The following is a 12,358-nucleotide window of genomic DNA, read 5'->3' on the forward strand; positions in this document are numbered from 1 at the left end:
ACTACTATTTCTAAAGTTCAAATTCCTAATTTTCTTCAAGGCACCCTCACTTCCTGTGGTCTCTGAAAATCTTCAAGGACTGCTCTGAAATACAAGGTCTTATAAAAAAAATAATTGAGCTACATCTGCACATGCGAATTTTTTAAGGCAGTGCTTTCCAGAGTTAGAAGTGGTTGGTTGGTTGACTTATGGCATGCCCTTCCTTTCAGACAACTTCCTTCAACTGTTATTTGCATTGTAGTACTTTTAAGAGCCCTGGATGAGAAAAAGGCCTCACTTGTTACATACAGTGCACACACACTCAAGAAAACCAGGACTCTCAAAAATAACGCACAAAAGCCAGTAGGACAATGCCTAACTAAAAATCACCAACCACAAGAGGATGCAGAGAGTAAGCCTTGTCGCTCCTCTGGATTTCACATGTGCTCCACAAGGAGCAGAACCGCTGCTGCTGTCAGCAGACAAACGTGGTGCTTGGTTTCTGGCCAGAAGCCACACGCTTCAGAAGAAACGTCTGACCAAGGGCAGAAACAGTAGCTGCCACTTTTACACATCTACAAACTGAGAACACACCTTACTTTCCGACTTCATTATATCATGGAAAAATCACTCTCGAAGCACTGAAGTGAATAAAGTCCAATTTCCTGCCTCTCCCAATAGATTGATATTGATATCGATATCCAAGATGTGGCAAGTTTCCAACAATGTTCTTTTGAGGTATTTAGAAATAAATCTTTCTCCTCCTCCTTTCAACTCCCATCTTCCCCCGACATTAATATTAGAGTAACTTGTAACTTGAACTCGTGCCGTTTATTTCTTCCTCCCTTAGTCATGGGACTCCAGGTCACCTGTTTTCACAAAGCTTGCAAGAACATTGTATCTCATAAATTCCTATTGGTCTCAAGTCCATTTTTCTGCTTGGCTAAAAGAAAACCAACCTAAAGCAAAACATTTCCCTCACCTCTAAAAGAACATAAAAAGAAGTTTTCCTATTTTCTAGTAATAGTGATACTTCCAGCATGCCACAGGCAACTTTAAATCTAGCGTCTCAAAATTACTGTAGAGATAAGATGGTTAGAGCAAAGCCCAGTGTTACACGTGGTGAGCTCCGTGTATTTTTGACATCCAGGTTTATGCTTCCCCTACATGGAAAACCAGTTTGTTTGTAGGAGATAAGCTCAGCACTGGCTTAGGACCCAGAGTAAGACAGCAAGACCATTAGCTAGTCTAAAGGTAAGTTTCTTAGGGACAAGGCAGCTGGTTGGAGGCCAGCTGAATTTCCAGCCGGACAGCTGCTTGTCTCTCAGGCTCCAACATGGGATTGGTGCATTTGTCTGCCGCTTCGCAGAGGATCTCCTTGTTTTACACATCTACAAAGCAAAAGGCATTTGGGAGGGGCACAGTCAAAGCAAGTGGTATGCATACGATTATGAACTCCATAGATAGAGAACAAGCAAGCAGGAGATGTTGCTTTCTTTTCCCATTCTTCTGGGCCCACTCTCTCTCTCTTTAGCCTTGTGAGGTTCAACGTGTGATTGTACCAAAAAGATCTCTGACTACCCTAGCTAGTAATCTCATTTCTGACATCAGAAGAGTCAAGTACATTGACACAGCTATTTTCCCCTTTTCAAAAAATAGATGTTTTTTAGGACTGGGGTTTTGCTAATCACCTGCAAGGGTGGGAAGGAAGGCAGCAGCCAGAGTGAAGGTCACCTTTCCCACAAGCACAGCTGGCTGTGGAAGACAATACCTGTGCTCCCACAACAGGAGGGACCCCTGGCCGGTTGACCACACACTCACTTTAGTCCTAAGTTCAACCAGACCATAACAAAGAACCATGCCCTGTCACTAATTTTCCAAATACCAATTTTGAATGTTGACACTGGTTTTGATTAAGGTGCATGCAACTGTTAACTGGTGTCTGTGAGCACTTCAAAACTGAGAAGCACTATAACCAAGGGCAAGGTTCTGTCACATAGAGGCACATTTACTCTGTGTCACTTTGCTTTATGCACCTGAGGTCAAGGGGTTTTTTGAAAATATGAAACATGTCACATGCACAGAGTGAGGAGGGGACACCATGATTTACAAAAAGCATTACATTTAGACAACTTACCAGCCAGAGTACCCCAGCAAGCCACACTGCCCACAAACATCCACTTCAAAGGCATCACTTGAAATCATCAGTCTCTCCAATAAAAGCATACTGGCTCCATAACCGATCAAACAATCCCGTTCCATCTCTCCAAGACGTAAACCACCATCACGGGATCGACCTTCGGTGGGTTGCCTTTGAAATAAATATTTGAAAAAATGTAGTATGTATTCCAGAACATACATTATACAATTCTAGGAATGCCTGTCCTCAAACTGTAGGATCAGTACAGGATCAACGGACAACAGCGTTCTACAAGGCAGAGTCACTGATCTCACAAATGTGTTACTCAAGTTGAAGCAATGCATCTTTGCTCTTGCACTAGCAGTAAGATGTAGTTCTGTGAGTGGCAACTGCAGCGTCAGGCCACAACTCTTCTACCTCACAGAATGTAGCTGAGTTAAGTGAAAACAAAGAGACTGAACAGTATCCAAGACAATCTGGATGCAGATTGGTACTCTTTTTTGATGAGACATTCATTATAGTTTGTAGCTAACTAAATGAAACAATATTCATGAGCTAATGAATGAATCATTAAGCTAATGTTTCAGCTGAACTACAGCTAAGACAAAGTCTTGCAATAAATCCATTTTTGATCTGGGAGAGAATACCAAAACAAAGCAGCAAACAAGTAGTATGCATACTACTAACTCACTGAAATCTTACTTAAAAAAAAAAAAAGGTAACATTTATCCAGGGTTTTTTTTCATGTCTGACAGTTAATAGACTGATTTTTGTATTGTATAGGTTCCTGGTTTTCTAGTTCCTCAACACAAATCAAACTCTCATTTCTTGTCTGGAAAGACTTCCTGTCCTCATGGTGCTAAAGGAAAGTTTTAACAAAGCAATAGAAGTATACGTTAAAGATTTTGAGGTAAAAAGGCAAGGTACAATGTATTATTTAACAATATTATGACTGTTTAAGCAAATTTTTTTTTTTTGTTGGACACAGTCAAAACTTCTAACCTCGTTTGTCATACTGCAATTTCATACAGTGTCAGTTCTACTCTCATGTACTAGCACAATGTTGTAGTATTTAGGTTGCAAATATTACAGTGAACTATGAAGCAAAACCAACCTTAAATTCCTGAAGCACTAATATATTGCATGCATTTTGTTAAATATTTCTACCTTAGTATATTCCCTGAAGCATGACTGCAAAGAGAAGGAATTACAAAAATGCTATTGGCAATCCTAAGGGGCTTCACCGCTCAGTGAAAAAAAGTGTTTACGCACTGTTTCTGATACCTGCAGCAGCGTAATCCACATAGAATATCCAGTGACAGATCTGGCCGATAGCTTTTGGAGTATATTTTGTTTATATTATTTCAAACAACCAAATTTGCTAAGCATACTACACATATTAAAAATAAGTTTTTGCCACCTTATTGCAACTCAGAGAAAAGGATCTGTAAAAGCCTTCAACATCTAATCTGTTGCAACAAGTGTAAAAAAATATACCTAATTACCAGACCAAAATATCTTGTAAAGATGCAAGTTGTATTTGTTTTTAGGGGGAAGTAGTTTCCCTTACTCTGACCACACCAGAACCTTAAAACTAATCTACTTGTAATTCAAATCATCCTTTTCATTCATATAACCTTCTATTTTTCCCACTGTTGGGAGAATGGATAGAAGTTGTTTACATCCTGATTAAACTCCCTAGGATCCCATCCCCAGATGATGGCACCATCACTGCTTTAAAGGACTAACCCTGTGGTGAATGCAGTTTCTCTTCTGAAGTCCAAAGAGGCAGATTTTAAAAGCAGTTGGGGCTTCCAAAGATACAGGCATTTGCTTGCAGCGCTGGAAGTGCCCGAGTTCCTTTTACCAACTGACTTCTACAATAATAGCTAATGCACAAGCCTACTTTCAAAAGTTTCACCAGGTGTTGTTCCACAGAACAAAATGACAAAATAGCTTTATAAATGTGAGCCCAAATAAAGTCTCAATCCAATTAAGGGAGGATAAAACCTCTTGAAAAATGATGAGGTTTCAACTCCAGCCCTTTAAGAGTTGATATAACATGGGTCTTCCAACAGATACAGGATGAAGATTTCTAAGGCAGCTGAAATACCATTTAAAAAAAACTACAAAAAGCTCCCCAAAACCCAAACCATCAACTTAAGTCATAAGCCTTTGAGTGTTTCACTCCCACTGTCAAAATTACCTCATTAAAAAACCAAAACAAACAAAATCCTCCCTCCCTAAAAACTAGTTTTCTAAAGTACCAAAAACTTCAATATTGAGATTGGGCCTTTGAAAAGAGTCTATCTTACGCTCCCTAAGTCTATCGGATTCTTCTTCTGGCTTACGAGTTTGAAAATTCCTCACACCAAAGGTTTTTTTAAAATGTCAAAACAGTATTTATAAAGCATTTGTGCTTCCCCTTTCCCACTATACACACATACACTGTAGCTGTTGCCCTGGGCAACTACTTCCATTCATTATTCTAAATATAACATTCTGAAAACAAAGCAGACTCTTGAAAATAAGACTGGGAATATAATTAAAAAAGGTATTTTTCATATTTTTAAAAAAAGTTCTTAAAATTCTTAGATGCTAAATAAAATGCAATGATTCATTAAATAAAAAATAAGGCCAAGTGGTCTTCATACTGTTCAACTGCTCCACTTAGAAAAAAGCATAAAGCAATTAACTTCAGCATTTTTAAGCACATCAAGGATTTATTGGCACTAATTCTGCATTTTCCGGAAGAACAGTGGGTTCAGCTTTACGGCCCTGTTCCTTGTTTCATTGGCCAGTGGAGGGAAATAAGTCTACCCTCATGAATAAGAGCAGGCCTCGTAGGTCTCAGCAGATCTCTGTTGTGCCTATTACGAAAAATTGAGTCGTTGGATGAAACACTGATCTTCAAGAAGTGGAGTATTACCTAGAAAAACAGTGCCTGAAGGCGGAGGGCGTACTGTGCTCCCACAGCCCCAGAGCACACAGAGGAGCCCTGACCAGAGTTGTCACGTTACTCCCCTGCAGTATAATAGGAACTGGCATATCTGATAAGTTCAAAAGACACGCAGGTGGCAGCTCTGACAACGTCCATCAAAGCAACTATGCATGCAGAAAGCTTATATTGATCTCTTGTAAGGAAAACTAAAAGCAGTTTATCTATTAAAAAGACTTATCAGGACTGGGTATCTTGGCAACACCATATATAGAACTATGTTTTAAATTAATTGTCAACTACTCATGGCAAAATAAATTAAGTATTGCAATTTATTTGACAAATACCAATTCAGAGGGCAACATCCTGGTGGTTTTTGACTGTGTTGACAGAGAGTGCTGCTTTGCAATTCTACAAAGTCTTGTTTAATCAGAACAATATCTAGAATCAGTGATGTTTGAGAAACTCAAGTCTTCTGCCTTATTCCAGATGGAAATACAGCTTTGCTCTGTCAGTTAAGGTACATTTGATATGTAGTAAAATGCATTTCAATACAACTACAGCCAAATTCGGTGTTGGAAACTGTTACAGGATTACTCTTAAAGCCAAAAAACAATGTTAGAGGCAATCTACTCTCCAGGAAGTGCAATGGATGATAAAACAATAGTGAATATGAAAGCTGGCAAAGCAGACGCTCTCAGCAGAGGCGATGGCAATAACAAAAGTTTAATTAGTTGAGGAGAAAAAAGAAAATTCCTAAAAGACTAGTCAAGAGGCAGCATAAATCGAACATCCAATAGCTCTCCTCAAAGTCAAATAAAGAGCCCTAGCTACATAGTATAATGCTACTGACTGGAACAAAGAATTCAAAGTAAGGGGTGGGGGACATCACACCACCTTCATCTTTACATGTAAACATTACCTTGACGTGGGATTTAGGTTTCCTTTAAATTCAGTATCTCTAAACAGCTGAGAAGTTGGGGAGACAAAGCAGACGAAAGCAGATCAAGGGATTTGGGTAAGCTAGGAGCTCCAGTAAACCAACTGCATAGCTAAGACAGCGAGTTTTAATTTTCACATGAAGCTAACCACGACTAACACAATGAAGAACAGAAAATGGGGCAGACAGACCATTGTTTGGGAATATCACTTATGTTCATATAGGCAAGCAGCTGTGGTAGGAAATAATGGTTGTGCTACACTTGCTCTTCTTAATGTGGTTGGTGGAAAAGTTCAGCCAAGAATTACAAAAACTTCATGATTTCTCTCACAGTTCAACCACTGGTGTTTACTTCCATGGAAACTGTGAGACAACTTCAGTTTGTCCTAGAGACAGGATGAGGTTGGAAAGGCAAAAGGCACAGGAAATATACCATGAAAAGCAAAAGGGAAACATACTTCTCTATCACGTACAGCAGAGACCTGACCCTCCATTCTCCAACAGCACATCAACAGGTAGAAGCTGCACCTATTAAGAGGACAGACTTGCTAACTTGTGCAGACAAGGCAAGAGAAGTGGATCAGCACGTGATATGAGGCATATGAATAAATTGAGAATTAAAGAATATGAGTCATGCTTGTAGTAGGGAAGAGTAAGGGCAGGATAGACATGTGCTTACATCTCACAAACAGTACAAAAGAGACTGGTCAAAAAGAAGAGTACCACCATGCAGCAGGTGAGGTATAGTGTACATGATAGTCCAGAAAGACTGGCAAAGGACATTTAGAATAGTCTTTGCTAGAATATTCAAGACTAGCTGGCAATTAACTGTCTGGCAAGATTTAGCAAATAATCCTACTGTGATGGAGAGAGGCAAACGGAATGATCCACTAGAAGCCTCCTCAAAGCAAAGTCTGTGCCACTGAACTTTTCTTGTGAGCTAGGAATATCAGCAATTTAGAACATGAGTGCAAGCAGCCATAGAGCTGAAGTGCTAAAAAGCTGGTTTGGCTTTAAGGAGAAAAGGTAAGTAACATCAGTGAAAGCAGGATGCTTCAAAATCCCCAAAGGTCCAGATAAATACAAGTCCACCCCAAGGGGCTTATATATTACCCATTACTCAGAGTACACCTGCTTGACTTCAAAATTTAGCTCCAAAAGACATCAACGTGGTAATCAACCTTTTTGTTGGAGAGAAAACCAAATTCAGGCTTAATGCAATGATCATGACTCCAAAGGAACTAAGGACACATCAACTGGGCAAATAAAAATGGAGGTTTACTGTTGGCATCTCTGGAACTTTTGCAGTTTATTAGTGTGAAGGTGCTATTCTCCTGCATGGTACTGAATGATAACCATGGACCGGCACATACAACCCTACATTCAGTTTTAAAGGTGAACAGAAAAGTCTGCAAAGCAAAATGCAGTAATAGCAGGGATGCACGTTATTCTAATGCTTGTTTGCACTACTCCAGAGCCAATTTGCTTTGCCTTGACAGGTGAAGACTAGGGCCACATCAATATTAATCCGCTTAATACCAAAGGATGTTGAAATATGAAAAAAAAAATTCCTTTTACTCAGGCCCAATTTTATAAAAGTACAAATGTTAAAGAAAAAAAAAAATCCTTCTAAAATTCCTACAATATGAGCAATCTGACAGGAAAAGGCCAGAGAGTGCACTGTGAATCAGCAGATGGTATTTTTACCAACTGCTAACAGAAGTCCGAGAAGCAAACTCAGTTTTGGACCACATAGAGCACACCTGGACATTCAGAACCACCTCCTGCCAGTCTACTGTGAGGGTTTTTAGTCTTTAATAGCGTATTAACAGGTAATAGCATTTTGTGTCAAGTATCAAAAGGTAAACGAACTTTGTTTTATACCCTTCAGTCAGCTGGGCACACTTCGGAGTGCACGCTAAGAATCCCGCACTTAGCCTGTAACAATACCTGGTGAGCACAGCTCTGGGTCCTCGAGCTCTTGCATGCATTTTATCCAACACCATGTGCTTTAGTTTCTGGTAATACACAGGGCCAAAATAGATATAGGCTTCCAAAGGCTCACTGAAGGAATAAAAACAAAACAAATATTCACAGTTAGCATGTATTTACCTTAAGAGAGACAAGAGTGTGTGTACACGAGGAATTTGAAATAATCTGGGGATCATGAGTCCTAGAAAAATGTGTTTGTGCTTTCAGGGCAATCAGTCTGAAAACCCCACAGAGAACCCTTCTGAACACAAGAGCAGTACACTTCCAGCACGACATACTGCTGTATCCACCCTGAACTCTGAGCTCCTGAAGCTCCCGAACTCTGCCCACACGCTGCGCAGACATGCTGCTATAGCTGCAGGAGCTAGTTTCATCTGTACCATGTTAAGATCCTCCTCTGTCTGTGCAGGAGTGTTTCAATAGCGTCATCAGCAACCAATGACGACTGTAAATGTGTCAGACCCTGAAGAGTGACCTAAGATATTTCTGTTTACGTTCCTTCACTCTACATCACTCACACACAAAACAAAGGTAAGCATATATGTAAACAAATACATGCAGCATAAATGCTCAAATAATTTTTAGAGGAGCACTTCGAAGAATTTGTTTTGGCAAGGATCGCTTAGCACTGGCACAATATCAGCTTGACAGTCTTCCCATCCACTAATTCTCCCTGTGCACCACTTTGAAGCAGAACCCAAGACCCAGATGGGTGAAAGCCCTCCCTGAGCGGCTGTGCATCAGCGCAGCTGCCCCTGCAGCACTGCTCAGCAGCTGTACCCATAGGACAAAAATCACTGCCCTGGCTGGCACTGGGGGCTCAGACAAGCCGGGTAAAAGGGCTCTTGAGAACCATTTTTAGGCACTTTGCATCAGCTTGGGAACATCTGTAGGCAGTCCAGAGAACTGCCTTCCTGCTTATAGAACTCCATTCTATAAGCTGGAGTAACGGCTAAAGATTTCTGTGTTTAAAACACCCCCAACTGTAGAACAGCATATGTGCTTAAAGATCAGAAAGCAACAGCTGAAAGCACTCAGTCATTTCCCAGCTACCACCTTCACCACTAAGAACGACCAGATTTAACACAGACAAACACACTCAGCACTGCCACTGATTCGTTTTTTAAAAAACGTATGTGCAATGTAAGAACAAGCAGGAGTCAACCATACTGCACCACCCATTCAGAGTCATTACTGACATGATGCAGTGTTATTCCAAAAGCTGCCTATTGAAGAAAATAATAAAACTTAACTAGACATTTGGAATTTGCAAACTGCCACATTGTTCTGAAATCTGCCTTCAAATTTCATAACAAATAAATTAAGCATCTCAAATTTGCTTGGAAGAATATCAGTATCCTAAAGCAAAGTCTCTAAATAGGGCACTATAAAGTTGACGTTTGGAGATGGGGGATTTTTAGAGCGAGATGATTTTGTTGTCCCTAAGAAATAAGATTAGTCAGATTTGTTAAAAGTTATCATGACGTATCAACAGAAGGTATTTCAAACACCAGGATACTTGATATACAATTTATGGAATTTGAAGCGGGTAAGGAAAACAAAATCGTCTCTCAAACAAAGAGAAACACCATATGGAATAAGTTGGTAGGAAAAGCAATTAAAATAAAAAGTATTAAAAAAAAAAACTTACAAGAGAGACCTAAACTTGTTCCTTGGGAAGAAGGGGACTGGCAGGATAATAAAAATAGCAGGAAGGTAGGATTAAGATACATTTTGGAAGGGCAGGCATGTGGAGCCATATGGTCTTTTCCTGTTCCTAAACTATCTTATGTTCTTTGAACTCTGTGTCTCAGAAGTCAGTCCGATCAACACAGCAGGAAGTTTGCAGATTAGAGTATTATGCCAGACCGAATCATTGTGTAATTGAAAGAAGAAAAAAAAGAAAAAAGAGCACACAAAATACTCCCAAGGAACAGACACCTGCCTCCAAATCCATATTTTACAGTACTATTAAAGTCAACATGAATATGCTTATCTGATTCCAAGCATATATAAGACTTGCTGCCAACAGAAATCTGAAATTTCTTACAATCTCTCAGAAAGAAAACCTTGATTTTACCTTTTTTGTCATGCAGTAGAAGTTGGGAAATCTTCATGTACCACAAGGGCCATTCATATTATGGCCACACAAATACTAGTAATTCTTAAAATGTGGAACCACAAAATACTTTTAAGGGCAGGGGGGAAGTGCACCATTCTTCAGCCCCTTCCCTCCATCCCACAGATGCAAGTAAGAGAAAGTTCCCAACCTCTGAGACATGAGAAGATTTTTCAGATGTGTCTCAATAGGATTTCCCCACTCCTCTGAAACATCTAAATTAATACAGCAGATTCTTACCCAGTGATACCAGATGTTACGTAGTCCTTCCCTAGGTAGTTATAACCATGGCGAATAAGATCTTCACACACATCCTTAACTTTACTGCCTCCAAAAGCTGTTCCATAGTGAAATCTGCCATCGAGGACCCCAGCCTTTCCAGCCAGGAGTTCAATTAACTTTCCTACCTGTGCAAGTAAAAGCAGAATTAACAGCCTGCTCACTTGTATGGGCACATCGCTGGATCGGTCACAGTGTAACTTAGCCAGGCAAAGTGCCCGAGATGGCAGCCTGGGTTATCGCATGCACTGGGAGGAGCGGAAGAAGCCCACAAACAGGGACTGCTCCTGTGTGAAGGGGGAAAAAAAACCAGACTCATCGCAGGGTCTGGGAACATCTTTAAGGTGCAGAGTCAGGCAGCCTCCATTTTTCCCAGTTGTCTGGAAAATGAGCAGGATCCAGTGTGGCCCTTTGGTCTGGGAGACAGCCTCAGAGACTGACATGCTACAGTGCAGCAGGGGGAACAGAAGGGGAGAAGCTAACAAAGAAAAAGGATCAGAGGCTATAGAAAGTATAGTCCTATATAAAGGCCAGGCTGTGATACATTTATTGTGACCCTGCAGCACAGGTGCGAGACTTGCATCAGTTCCAGGGAGGTGTGTGTAACGGAAGAAGTTATATAGGACTAGAAGTATTATTAATACTCCCCTCCAACCTTCGCGTCACAGTCTGCCTCAGCCAGCTTAGTGGGCATAGTCAATAGAGGAGGAGGAGGAGGGAGAGCAAGAATTTTTCAAACAGAAAGGGTGCAAGAGAAGTACTCAGTTGCTCTCCTATTAGCTTGATGCAGAACAGAATGAGAATGATGCATGAACAGCCCGCATCCCTACTCCTTTTACAGTAGGATGTTTCAAAACATGCAAATCAGAAGGCTGAATACTTATAGGAGACCAAGCACGTGGCATGATGACGAGAATATTCTCAGTGAAACCACATTTCAAACTCTTCTTGTTTCTTCTGGCTAATCTACTTCACTTTCCCTAACAGGGGACACTGTCTCTTTAACCGTAACATAACCACTAACCGTCATACGCGATGGGAAGCCATGAGGGTTCATTATGATATCTGGACAGATTCCTGTATCGCAAAATGGCATGTCTTCCTGAGGAACAATCAGTCCACACACCCCTGCAGAAGAGAAAACATTTCAATTTACAAACAGCAAACCACCAGCAGGGCTGACGCTCATCACCAGATTTTCTTCAGTGTTTTCCTCCTCCTCTCTTTCTCATGGATCACTTTTTACCCAGATTCATTACCATGACCAGCGCTCACAACCTGCAGGCTAGAAGAGAGCCCTTGTGACAGGACCGCCAAAATTAGCATACCCTTACATAATGTTCCCAGTGATTTGTGAGTTTGCAAATTAGTGAAGAAAGCTATAGATACAGTTTTCAGAGGCAAGTAGAAACTTCTGACCAGTCTAGAACATCTCAAAGGACAACCTAGTTTTTAGAGCTAATGCTGTAATTTCCTGAAAAAAAAATTTAAGGAAATCAGGCCTCTTACAGTATCTCTGTGGACACACAAAATTATTGTTTATTTTGAATTTGTTTATCATATGTATCTTCACTAAATACTGCGAATGAAAACAAGTCAAGAGAGGGCTTTGACAGGGACTGAGAAGAATAAGTAGATGAAAATAAGAAAAAAAATAAACCCAAAGATTTTTTCAGGTAACATTCATTTGCTGAGCAAAGACTGCTTTAAATGAATTACAAAGTACAATCCACTCCCCAGACTGCTTATATTTTGTCAGTCCATGAAAACAAACTGTACTTTTAAAAGTTTTGGAAGCTTTTTTCAGTCTCCATCAGTATTGGATGTAAAACAAACCTCCCCAAACTCTAGAACTATTTAGGAAAGATGAAACAGAAACATGGAAACTCATTTAAAATAATCTATCACACATCCAAAAATTTTCCTTCCAACGCTTACAATTGTTTCTGCAGTGAATTCTGCAGATAACAA

The 12,358-nt window shown here is 40.2% G+C and overlaps 1 protein-coding gene across 1 annotated transcript in view; it reads right to left on the reverse strand.

The window, feature by feature from the left end:
• POLR3B (RNA polymerase III subunit B) overlaps positions 1–12,358 on the reverse strand; it is a gene marked incomplete at both ends in the record, with an annotated part of 81,973 nt that overhangs the window by 2,939 nt on the left and 66,676 nt on the right. Inside the window, 4 exons of the mRNA XM_082004850.1 lie at positions 2,117–2,290; positions 7,948–8,061; positions 10,349–10,511; positions 11,408–11,515. Coding sequence (XP_081860976.1) covers positions 2,117–2,290; positions 7,948–8,061; positions 10,349–10,511; positions 11,408–11,515 — 559 coding nt within the window. The remainder of the gene's footprint in view (positions 1–2,116; positions 2,291–7,947; positions 8,062–10,348; positions 10,512–11,407; positions 11,516–12,358) is intronic.

The sequence above is a fragment of the Phaethon aethereus genome, assembly GCF_964289735.1.
Source record: "Phaethon aethereus genome assembly, chromosome: 1".
NCBI classification, from domain to species: domain Eukaryota; kingdom Metazoa; phylum Chordata; class Aves; order Phaethontiformes; family Phaethontidae; genus Phaethon; species Phaethon aethereus.